This window comes from Falco biarmicus, chromosome 6 (genome assembly GCF_023638135.1).
Source record: "Falco biarmicus isolate bFalBia1 chromosome 6, bFalBia1.pri, whole genome shotgun sequence".
NCBI classification, from domain to species: Eukaryota; Metazoa; Chordata; class Aves; order Falconiformes; family Falconidae; genus Falco; species Falco biarmicus.
This window is the reverse complement of record NC_079293.1, coordinates 64,599,224-64,610,370: the sequence shown is the minus strand read 5'-3', so window position 1 is coordinate 64,610,370 and position 11,147 is coordinate 64,599,224. Positions and strand designations below refer to the sequence as shown.

Sequence of the window (11,147 nt, the reverse complement as noted above, 5' to 3'; positions counted from 1 at the left end):
ACAGAACTATTAAAGAATAAACTGCTTGTAGAACAGAGAAATGACAGACTACCTATGCATTCAATCATCTTCCTTACAGTTGAACTCCAGCTGTTAAAAAAACATATTGACTTCATAATTTGGAAAATGATGTCCCATAGGTGACTGGTCTGCATACTCCTATGAAATAAGATGCCCCAAATGGCACAATATCCCTCCTTGAAAAGTTTTTATCTCATCTCCACCATTATCTCCACAGTTTAAACAAAAGAACAACTATCCGAATGTAAAATGCTCTTTTTTTTAATTACTAAATTAAGAAAGTTAAACAGTTTTAAAATGTAAACTTGCAAATAAACCATAACAAAATGTAATTAAGACTTTAAAATTTGCAACTCAGTATTAAAAACTCAATAGAAATAGAAAGGAATTTTTTTTTTTTTTTGGTTAAACGTAAGTAATTCAAGGCTGGTACAGACAACTGAAAAGGTAATACTTTGTTCTGTGCATCCCCCATGAAATGTAAAGAAGTGCATAGTCATTCCACTGGAGAACTTGCAGACATAGAGAAAGTAATTTCATTAGCAGTACAGGACATTTAACACACTTATTTTACAATGGAAAAATGTTACACATAGAACAGAAAAATCCTAGTTGCATGACCAACAATTTAGCAGGTGGACGTGGCTAAAATGCTATGATTTTAAGACCATCTGAATGTGGTTACACTGCTTAATAAATCTTTTTGAAACATTTCAGTATACATGTTTTGATACAAGAAGTCCTTGCAGTTTCAATTTTCCAGTTCAAACAATGATGGTGTAGTTTTCTTGCTTTAAATATGTTCGTTTTAATTTCAAGAACAAATCATCACACACTTGTCAAACATTGGAAACATTACTGTAAATACAGCACATGATTCCTGAAAGAGCAAAGTTACAACCATCTACAGGTACATAATCATAAACAAAAAGTGCAATCCAATTTAAAAAAATCATGCTTGGCAAAAGCCAAAAATTAGATCACTGGCTTTCAGAATCCCACCAGTGTTTTCATGTCTGCAGTAAAATTATCGCTTTCTGGGTACTGCTGCAGCAGGATTCATTCAGTTCCAAATGAGTTTCCTCTGCAATAGCACCCATATACTGTATGTACAGGTATGTATATATATTATATATATTTTACATATAAAAAAGCAAAAAACCAAACACCTGTCCTGATTTTTTATTTATTTATTTGTTAAAACATGGAAAAAAATGTTTTAGACAAAGAGGCCACTTCTGGAAAATAATACTTTTAGTTGAATCAGGAGAAGACTAGTTAAAATCACATAGGTTTTGCGTTTTAAAAAAAGGAAAGCACTAGGATCAGTTATTGGCACTGAGTTACTATTTACAATGAACAGAGGTTTTGCAGTTTACATAACATCAATACAATGCAGTTTTGGAGTCTTTGATTAAGAAAAAAACAAGTGTTTTTCTCCTTTTCATCCAGGACATTCAGATTATTAGGACAAGTGGTCATAGGCAAGGGCTATGGAAGTTCCCAGCTTCAGCCCCTCCTGTGCACGGCAGTGCTGGAAGTGCTGCACTCTGGAGAAGCCGTTCATGGAGTTGGAAGCTGAAGGGCAGGTGGGGCAGGGCTGAGAAACACCTGGCAATTCATGACAGTGTCTGGAGACCAGAGATTTACAGGTTGTCACCAGGCTGGTACTGGGGTTCTGTTGCAGTGAAGTAGTCTTCAAGGAAACCCTGCAAATATTCGAAGGTTGGACGCTCCTCTGGGTCTTTTTTCCAGCAGTGGATCATAAGCTCGTGCAAGGAGATGGGACAGTCCTGAGGACATGGCATCCGATAACCACGTTCTACTTGCTCCAAGACTTCACGGTTATTCATGCCTGTAAAGGGCATACAAATCCACATTGTTAAATTACAGGGAAATTAATCTGAGTATAACTATGTCTACCATACCTATGGTTTTCTCAATCATACCAATTTCTTTTGGTTCAGACAAGCAAAACAAACCCACCCCAACGTCCTGTTTCATCTCTTCACCTACTGCAAGGTAACCTGGATTATTTTCTTTCTCAGTAGAGAATTTTAGGATCCAGTGATGAGTGAAGTGCTGCTCCCATGGTTACCCTCTTGGCTTATTCACAACGGGCAGGATTTGGCACTTTCCCTCTCCAACAACAGCAGCCGTGAAATACATTATGTGAAGTGGTTAAGGAAAAGGAATGCATTACAACAAATACTATTCAAAATTCAAGAAATCAGGATGAATTTTTGAAACCCGCACACTGAGTGTGGGCCTTTCTTGAAGTGTTCCGTGAGGTCATGCTGCTACTTTGGGCTACCAGTGATGTCTAGCAGCATTACCTTCAGCGTCAGTTCAGAAGCTTACTGCTGCTGCTGATCTCCACTCCCTTGATCTGTGCTGGTTAGTATTGTTTCTACCACATTCCACTGTTCCACCCCAACCCAGAAGAGAACAAAGTTGCTCAGAAGACAAGTCAGATGTCAAGCAAAACAGCTCCACCGCAGAACCATAACTCTCACTCCAAAAAAGGCAGAAAGTTATATTACCATCATGCTTGTCTCTAAGAGGCAAGCCAGGCTCTTTGCTACCTTGGCTTTTCTATGCAAACCCTTAAACCCTTGATTCCTCTGCTGAAGTGCCTGTCACCATACTTCAATCGCAGTCTTAAAACTTTTGTTTAAATATCTCTTTAAGTAATTCCTTCGGCTTTTTAACAGTACCAAAGGTAAGAGGCACCGCAGGCATGCAGAAGTATTTCAGAGAAAGAGTGCACACTGCCTGCAAGCTTTGTGGCTTTCCAGTTGGCAAGCCCTGCCCAGTCCTCTGCTGAAAAATACCTGCAGGCTTCACTCCGCTGACTTAGTGGGTCCTGCAAAGCAGCTCTGCAGGAAATCTAGTTAAGAAACACTTAAGTTCCTCCATGACCAAACCTAGAAACCAGGCCCTTGATGTTGCTCTTTCTGTTACGTTATCCTCTCCCTGGCTTCCATGACACCATCCTTCCCTGCGTCTCCTCTGCTCTGTTCTTTCACGGTGTCCTCTTGGAGAATTTTCTTGTTCTACCGTCAGGACCCAGGGGATCATCTCTACGTTGTATTTTTGGTAAACTGATTTGTGAGAAATAATTCAACCACCTTCTTCAATACAGACTCATTTTTCTACTCTACACCTTGACTAGTGGGAATAATTCCTTACACTGCAGAGCATTTAGGCTGGTAACTTAGCTGTATCCTTGGATTTGGTCTTTACTCTGTGTCCTCATGCCTTGGCTGTGTTTAATTCTTAAAAATGTTTTGAAAAAAGCATCTGCAAAATACAGCCTTTCCTGACCATCCACATCTAGATTCTCATGTTAGGATTACAAAACGCCTTTTCTTCTTATCTTGACAGGGTAATTTCCTCCTGCTGATATCCATTTGCAGTGTCTCCACGAGGATAATTTTCCTAGCCTGCTACTGTAACTACCCCTTGCATGGTCTTGCCACTTGCTCCTTGTTGCTTAGTAGGTAAAATACCAGCTCTTGTCTTCACTTTCAAAGCCTCCCACAGGCTGCCCCACTAGCATTTGGCCATGTCCTGGTCAATTCACAGTTCTGGTTAGCTTACTGCAGCACCTTCAATTTTCAAATAAGCTCATCTTACGCTGTTTCTTATGCTGCCTGTTGCACATGGAGGAACCTCCCTAGAAAACTGCCTCATCCTCCTACAAACTTCTCCTCACTGTTCCCTTTAGAATCATTGAATCATTTAGGTTGGAAAAGACCTTTAAGATCATCAAGTCCAACCACTAACCCAGGACTGCCAAGTCCACCACTAAACCATGTCCCTAAGCACTGCATCTACGCATTTTTGAAACACTTCCAGGAATGGTGATGCCACTACTTCCCCAGGCAGCCTGTTCCAATGCCTGACAACCCTTTTTTGTGAAGACATTTTTCCCAATATCCAATCTAAACCTTCCCTGGTGCAACTTGAGACTGTTTTGTCTTGTCCTATTGCCTGTTATCTGGGAGAAGAGACCTACCCCCACCTGCCTCCAACCTCCTTTTGTTGCAGAGAGCAGTAAGATCCTCCCGAGCCTCCTCTGCTCCTGGCTAAACAACCCCAGTTCCCTCAGCCAGCGGGCTCCTCATAAGACTTGTCCAAAAATAAATTTAGATTACCGATTTATAGTATTCCCTAACCTGCAGACCAACACTTTAACACTGGCTGCTTGTGCTTGATTTATCACCTGCATCCACCCACTTGTATTTTTGGCATTAGATGTTTACGAGTAGGAGCAAACACTCTGCATGGCACCTGAAGTGGTCTGTGGTTAGGACTCCACAGAATGATGAAAACAGAGCAATAACGGTCTTCTGCAGACATCAGATTCTGCAAAGAATTAAGGTTCTCTTGTATTACCGACTCCAAATTGATGTTGTTAGGTCACACAGGCTCACAACAAACCATAAAATCTTGCCACACACTGAACAAATGTTTGGGTGTTCTGCATTACCCAACAAGAACATTTTCAAACACACTTTACTTTTTTACTAAATTACAAAGCAATGGTAGTAGTCTGCTAGTCATCACCAAGCCAGTGGCAGCACCAACCTTCCAGCCTTGCTGTTTTCAAGATGCTACAAGAAAAAAATGTGCATTTTGCTCACATTGTGTTTTCAATACTAGTTTTTTAGATTTGTGTTTTGAACAAAAATCGATACCCTTTTTTCATATCCTTGTCTTTGAATCAGCTGAATTACCTCACGTTTTGGGATAAGAACTTTTGCTGTGCTTTGCTTCCCTTACATATTAAAGACTATGAAAATAAGTGTTACCAGTAACTCCCATATACAAATTGCATACTTTGTTTTTATTTTGGCAGTACCCCTTTAAGTACAACATGGGTAGAAGCAACAGCAGCAGAAAAGCTCCTTCCCAGCTGATTTGTTATTCCAAGATATCAAATGTTTGGTATTTTTATCCAGTGCATTACTCAGTACTGCAAAGCACAGTCTGAAACTTGATAATGAACTTTATGCTGGAAGAAAAACCCTGAGGAGAGAGGGGGGGAAGGAAAAAACAGAAACAGCTCTTCACTTCCCTTTTTCAAAAAAAAGTAGAAAAAAGAACATTGCTGTCTGAAATCATAGTCATTTTTTGCCCCTGGAAAGTCAGTCAAGCCAGGTTTTCTCATCATGATATAATCCAGGAAAATGCCCTTCTTCTCCTTTCTCTTTTCCCCTCCCTCCCAGTAAAACCTTGATATGAAACTAAACCAAGTAATCCTCATGTTCCTTACTGGAATTCATACATCCATCAAGGGCTGCAGCACCTAGGATTTGCCAAAGAAATTCTGTTGGTTTTGATGTGTGCTGCTAATTTAAAAAAGGAGTTTCAAAGACTTCTTTTTTTTTCCAAATTGATCTGATTTTTAGTCAGACATAAAAATAGCAGTCTTTCAGGCATACTTTTACCTCTTTAAAGGTCTATTTATGCTTACAAACCTATTATCTAGATTTGCTTAACTTATCGTACAAGTTTTAGTGTTTCTCTTTTGATCGCAGGAGCCTGTTGCATCTGCACTTCTAACACCACAGAAAGAATATCTGAGCAGTCTGTACAACTCCTCTCTCCTAATGAATACCTGAGAGTTTCAGCTCTTTTAGTAAATAATAAATGAAATTCTGCTTGCAGTACACTTCTAGACCCCTTAAAAGTTTATCCTAAAATCCTTAAATCTGTGGCATAAAATACTCAGCGATATTCTGCTGTGAACTACAGCTATTTCATCTGCTTGAAAAATCAGTTTATGTTTATGATGTTTCTAGAGTTACCATTTGGACCAAGAAGGAAACATCCAATTTCCAAAAGATGGCTTTTCCATTAACCTTTTATTCCCTGAGAAGACCAAAAATGAAATAACCTCCCACCACAGAGCTTTATTAGTGAAACCTCCAATAACCTTAGGATGCCACAGGATATGGCCACTTTAATGCTCAATACAATAAAAATCTACTGCCCATATGGACTGGGGACAGAAACGCAATGCTTCTTGACTTTTCCTAGAAAAGCTGCAGTAGTAAGAGTTACTGTGACATAAAAGAGGATGTAAAGTTTCCAGTTGTGGCTAAAGAAAACACTGGAAAGTACTTTGAAGTGCTCTGAGGAGACTGGTTAGATGGAGCATAGCAGATGTGCAAATAGCACAGATCTGGGCAATGCTGCTCTTCTGGAACTGTAACTAAGTACCATCCTCACATGCCAAGCTAATAAGCTATATAGATTACTGTGGGCAATGTGAAGTCCAGTGAGGACAGTGATGGTTTTATGACACTTTATTCTTGCTTTCTTCTGTTGAACTGAGAATTATGCTCCGTCAAGACCCACTGCATGCTTTCCGATGAATGATCAAACTAATACACAAATGTTTAAAGTAGGACTCTTAAAACAACAGCTCAGCTGCTGTCTATCTCTAGAAATGCTGGATTTCAGATTCTCCAAGAACCCAGAGCTGTGCTTCTGCTCATGTTCAAAGGTTCCTCAGGACTGGACATATCGGCCCTTCTCTAGGACAGTTGAGAAAGTAAAACTGTGTAGTCGTCCAGAGGGGCTAGATCGCATTGGCACTCAGAGCATGCTTTCAAAAGAGAGAGGTAAAACACAGGCAGGTTGATTTCTGGGTTTTGTTCAGTTTGATCTAGAAGCAGAATTCCTAACTTCCATGGGCAGCCACAAAGGAAAGCCAGATGTGAGATCTGTGCCAGAGGGATGGGATATGGGACTTAGACAGGGGGATTATTCCACATGCAGGCACGTTAGCGCACTGAAGGGAACAGGAAAGCTGCTCTGAGAGGAAGACAACCCTTTTGAAGCATAATGCTGTCCTTACTGAGTACAATATGAATCCAGTTATTTCTATGCAAAAGTAGCAGCAAGTTTTAAAAATCTGGAAGTCATGCCACTTAATTTAGAAATTATGACCCGAAACCCCCGCCAAACTCCCCATCCTCAAAACACCACAAAGCTAGGCTATCAATATCTGTTGGGTTTTTTTGTTTGTTTGTTTGTTCGTTTTAAATAAGTTATTATTTGCTTAGTGTAAGAGATGAAACTTTAAGCTACAGCATTTGTGAGCAGAGCTTTCCTGCTTACAAAGAAATCCACCTGAGCTTACCTGTGCTGTGTGCTGAGTCCCCATCTCTCTCAGCTCCTTATCTGCCATCCATGATGATGGTACAGACACATATGCCGGCTCACTGACACGTACCCAACCCCCGGCTTGGGCAGCCTGCCATGCGCTCTCCGGCACTTTGTGGTCCAGCTTCCCCCAGTGATGAGGAGGCTGAGCACAGCTCCCCAGGGACTGCAGAGCTGCTTGGAGCCCACACTCAAAGACCTGCCTGGCCAGAGGCAGCAATGTGGATAGCATCATGGTGGCTGACACACTACACATAAAATGTAAGTGGTCTTGATGTGACAAGTGCAGCAGAAGCAGAAGAGGCAAGTTCAGAGGTGCTCATTTAGTGCAGCTGAGGTTTTTGCTTATCCAAAAGACAACATGTTAAAACCCCCAAATTCTCTGACTACTGCTAGAGATATACAGCCTACTCTTAAACTCCATCCAAAAACCCCAAACTAAGATCCAAGGGGAATTTGTGAAAGGGGAAAGAAACAGACACTGAAAAAAGTCAGCTAAGCAGACTATTTTTTAAACTTGGCTCCTCTTCTGCCCATATCTAGTTGTTTATTTCCCCACTATAATAACTGAAACAGAATCTCAATGCGCAGAAAGACTGAAAAAGTTGCTTGTTTCAGTCTGCTGCCTTGTGAGAAGAATAGGGAAGCATGAGGAAAGGCTAGGAAACGTACTAATAAATTAGTTATCATAGCGGTCCATTTCATCTATTGATGAGAAACAGGCTGAAGGATGAAGATAAGGACACCTATCAAAATGTCGGCCTTGCTTGTGGGAGCTCTAGGGTCTGGGGCAAGATTTGATTATGAACTCAGATTTGAGTCTGATCTTCATCTCTGCCAGAAAAACCTTTACTGCTCATATGTCTGCCACTGCTCCAGTCTGTCTTCCAAAATGGGGCACCAGGACAGGAACTGGTTGAAATCTGGAGGACAACGAATGTCAAGTCCTGTTCCACTCAGTCTGTTCCCCTCTTACATACCGCCTACCTTCTCCTACTGTCCTCGCTGTGCTTTTCCCTCCTTCTACACAAGCTTAAAACAATGCCCGCTTCTCCAAGGCATGAGGTACAGTGCCCTGCGGGCATAGTTACCACCACAGGACTGGCGTGTGTGCTATAAATAACCTCTCCATGCACTAAGACCTTGTCACACAAGAGAGCAGTCCTTTTGTCTGAGGGCCTCTCCCGGCTCCCCGGGCGTGCTTCACGTGCTTCACGCTGTAAGCAGGAACATCAGGACAACGTGCCCACAACTATTTCAGAAACTGGGTATTACAGCAGAGTGACAGCTCCATGACCCCTTTTGTTTCAAGGCTGACCCTTTCCAGAGCTTGAAAATGCACGTCTTGGTTGCCAGTGCCTACAAACCGCATTCTCTCACCTATAGGTTGTCTACTTGGGTGAAGAGGCTGAGTCTTGCCTCTCAGGGAGGTTGAACTCCCATCTTTTCCTCCTCAAGTAAGCCGTGCCGCCATGGCAGGAAAAGCCCTGTGGGTGCATCTGAACCCTATTTCCTGCTCCAGAGAGACATGAATTCATGAAGCTTTATCCTTCAAGGAGGTCCTTCCCCTCTGCAGTATGAAGCAGGAGATGGACGATCCTTTCTATGTCAGGGGAAAATAAAGTATTTCCTGAGGAGGTCAGGAGGTTGTTGTCACCTTGGGAAGTCTGAGCCCTCTATTCAAGCTCCATGCAAAGACAGACCCTTCTGAGAAGGCTGCGGTTCCCCTCCACCACCTCAGCCTATAAAAGCCTTCCCAGTTATGGTCTGGGGAATGAGACCGAATTGAAACTTCTACAGACTTCGGAATTTCAAATTTAAAATAGAGGCTGCCCTTAGGTAAAACTGTTGGAGAGGAGAATGATGGTGACCATGAGAATGGTTAAGGCCTCCTGGCTGAGCAGGGCAGGAGTCCCAGAGGGGAGAAAGGGCCCTGGCGTGGAGCTCGGGCAGTGCATAACTGAGGCAGTACATGACCATCGGGAACATTATTCTGTCATGTGTAACACACAAAAAATTGCTTCCAGATACTTGATATCTTCCGAATGTGGATGAAGGAGAGTGAGCCGGAAGGACTTTCAGTGTATGAGGGCTTTATGTAGTGAGGGATGAGGGGGGAGGATGGTGCTGAGAGGAGAGACGCCGCTAGTGGTCTTTGATGTGCTCAAACTGCCATGTAATAAAACTGTCCACATTTTCAGGACACAGACCATGCCTGAGATTTCTGTCATGGATGCTACAAGAAATTATATATTGCAAGCACTTAAAACACACATCCAGTGGCCTCCTTCTCCTTCAGGGAGGGAAAGGAACACTTGGGAAGAGCCGACATCCCCTGCTGCCATGGCCAACACTGTGTCTAGTTACAAACTTGTGAGTTAACAGTGGGCTTAGACAGTCACTTTTGCCTGAAGTAGTATTTTTCCTGTGTTTGTGTATGTGTCTGTGCTCATGCCTGTGATCAGAGAGAACGCTTAGTCACTAACCATCTCTGCCCCACCAATGTAGAGCTCAGGGAAAAAAATTCACCTTAACTCTGCCCTGGCTGGCGAGAGCCCCTGTGCACCCATTCTGCTGGTAGTGACTATGAATTTCCTTTTCCAGCAGCTCAGCGAGGAGCATTTTCCACCCTCTGGGAGCATCAGCACATCAGCTAAGTCTTACACACGCTTTTTCTTCAACCTTTGTGAACCGTGTTGTGTCTGCATTTAACCCTCAATAAACCTGCAGAAATTATGGTTCTCCCACGCCACTGCCAGTAATCCTCATGGCCCGAAGGCCTTTGTGCTGGCTACTGACACAGCCACTCCGAGTGGTGGCAACACCCGCTTTTCTTTACTCGTAAGGGGAAGTGCTGGGTGGAGGGACTCATCCATTCCACAGCAACATGTCATCCAGTTGTCACAGTCACAGCTTTGCTAAGCTGCTTCCTGTGAATCACGCCAAATTTCACTGCCGATCATGAGAAGCCTTCCAGTTCCCGTATTCTTGTCCCAAACACTAGCTGCTGGCTGCTAGGTGCTAGCAAAGTTGCAATTCCTGGTAAAACCCTGGGAGTTTAGTTTTGCTGAGTTCAGCCTTCTGAAGTGGTGTGAGATACCACGGGATAAACTGAACTCCACCTTGATGCTTCTCCTGAGCTATTTGATGTACAAATCTGACTGCTTGATCAGGGCACAGACTGTGAAACTGAAACTGCTTTAGGGTACTTTCCATTAAATCAGCTGGAGTGCACACAGCCATACTGGGTGAGTATTTAGAAAATTTTTTTTAAAAAAAGAATAAAGATGCAGCTAGATGCCCTGTTGTTAGTATCTGTGCTGATAAGAAAATGAAGGGATTAATTTTTTGTTCCATGCAATGCACTGTTTTCACCTCACCCCTTGCCTCCTCACCTGGATGCCTACAATCTTCAGGGGGGCAAAGGAATGAAAAGCTCTTTCTGCATAGGCAGATCAAATCACCCCTCCTACAAATCTTAATCCATTGGATACTTGGCAGGGTTTCAACAGAGCCAAGGGGCCTCTGCTTCCCCCGTGCAGAGAATCTGGCCCCGCTGTGACCCTGCCATGAGCTCCAGCATGCACATTGCAGAATTATTTTCTTTCCCTTCCATCCACCTCGAAAGCAAGGAATGAAATATATGAGTGTATAAAAAAGAGATCTGGTAATACCAGACATTCAGACAGTCATCAAACCTTGCAGAGAACCAGACTGACAGGATAAATGGAGTAATGCCATTCTGGGAGTTTAACTGTTGGTATCTTAAAGTGAATGCAATACTATGGAGAGCTGTTTGCTCCGCAGTATAGTAATTTTACTTTGCTTTCATTATTTAGCTAGAAAGGATATTAATTGAATTGAGAACAATTAAAAAAATAGAAATGGATATGTTGGATTTTCTGTCCTTTTGTCATTTTTATCATGACCATCACACAGCCGCTTGC

The 11,147-nt window shown here is 42.5% G+C and overlaps 1 protein-coding gene across 3 annotated transcripts in view; it reads right to left on the bottom strand.

The window, feature by feature from the left end:
- Positions 1-266: 266 nt before the first annotated feature.
- Positions 267-11,147, bottom strand: part of FYN (FYN proto-oncogene, Src family tyrosine kinase) — a 143,490-nt gene continuing 132,609 nt past the window's right edge. For all 3 annotated transcript variants that reach the window (XM_056342803.1, XM_056342806.1, XM_056342804.1), the window contains one exon: positions 267-1,876. In XM_056342803.1, coding sequence (XP_056198778.1) covers positions 1,668-1,876 — 209 coding nt within the window. In that variant the 3' untranslated portion in view covers positions 267-1,667. The remainder of the gene's footprint in view (positions 1,877-11,147) is intronic.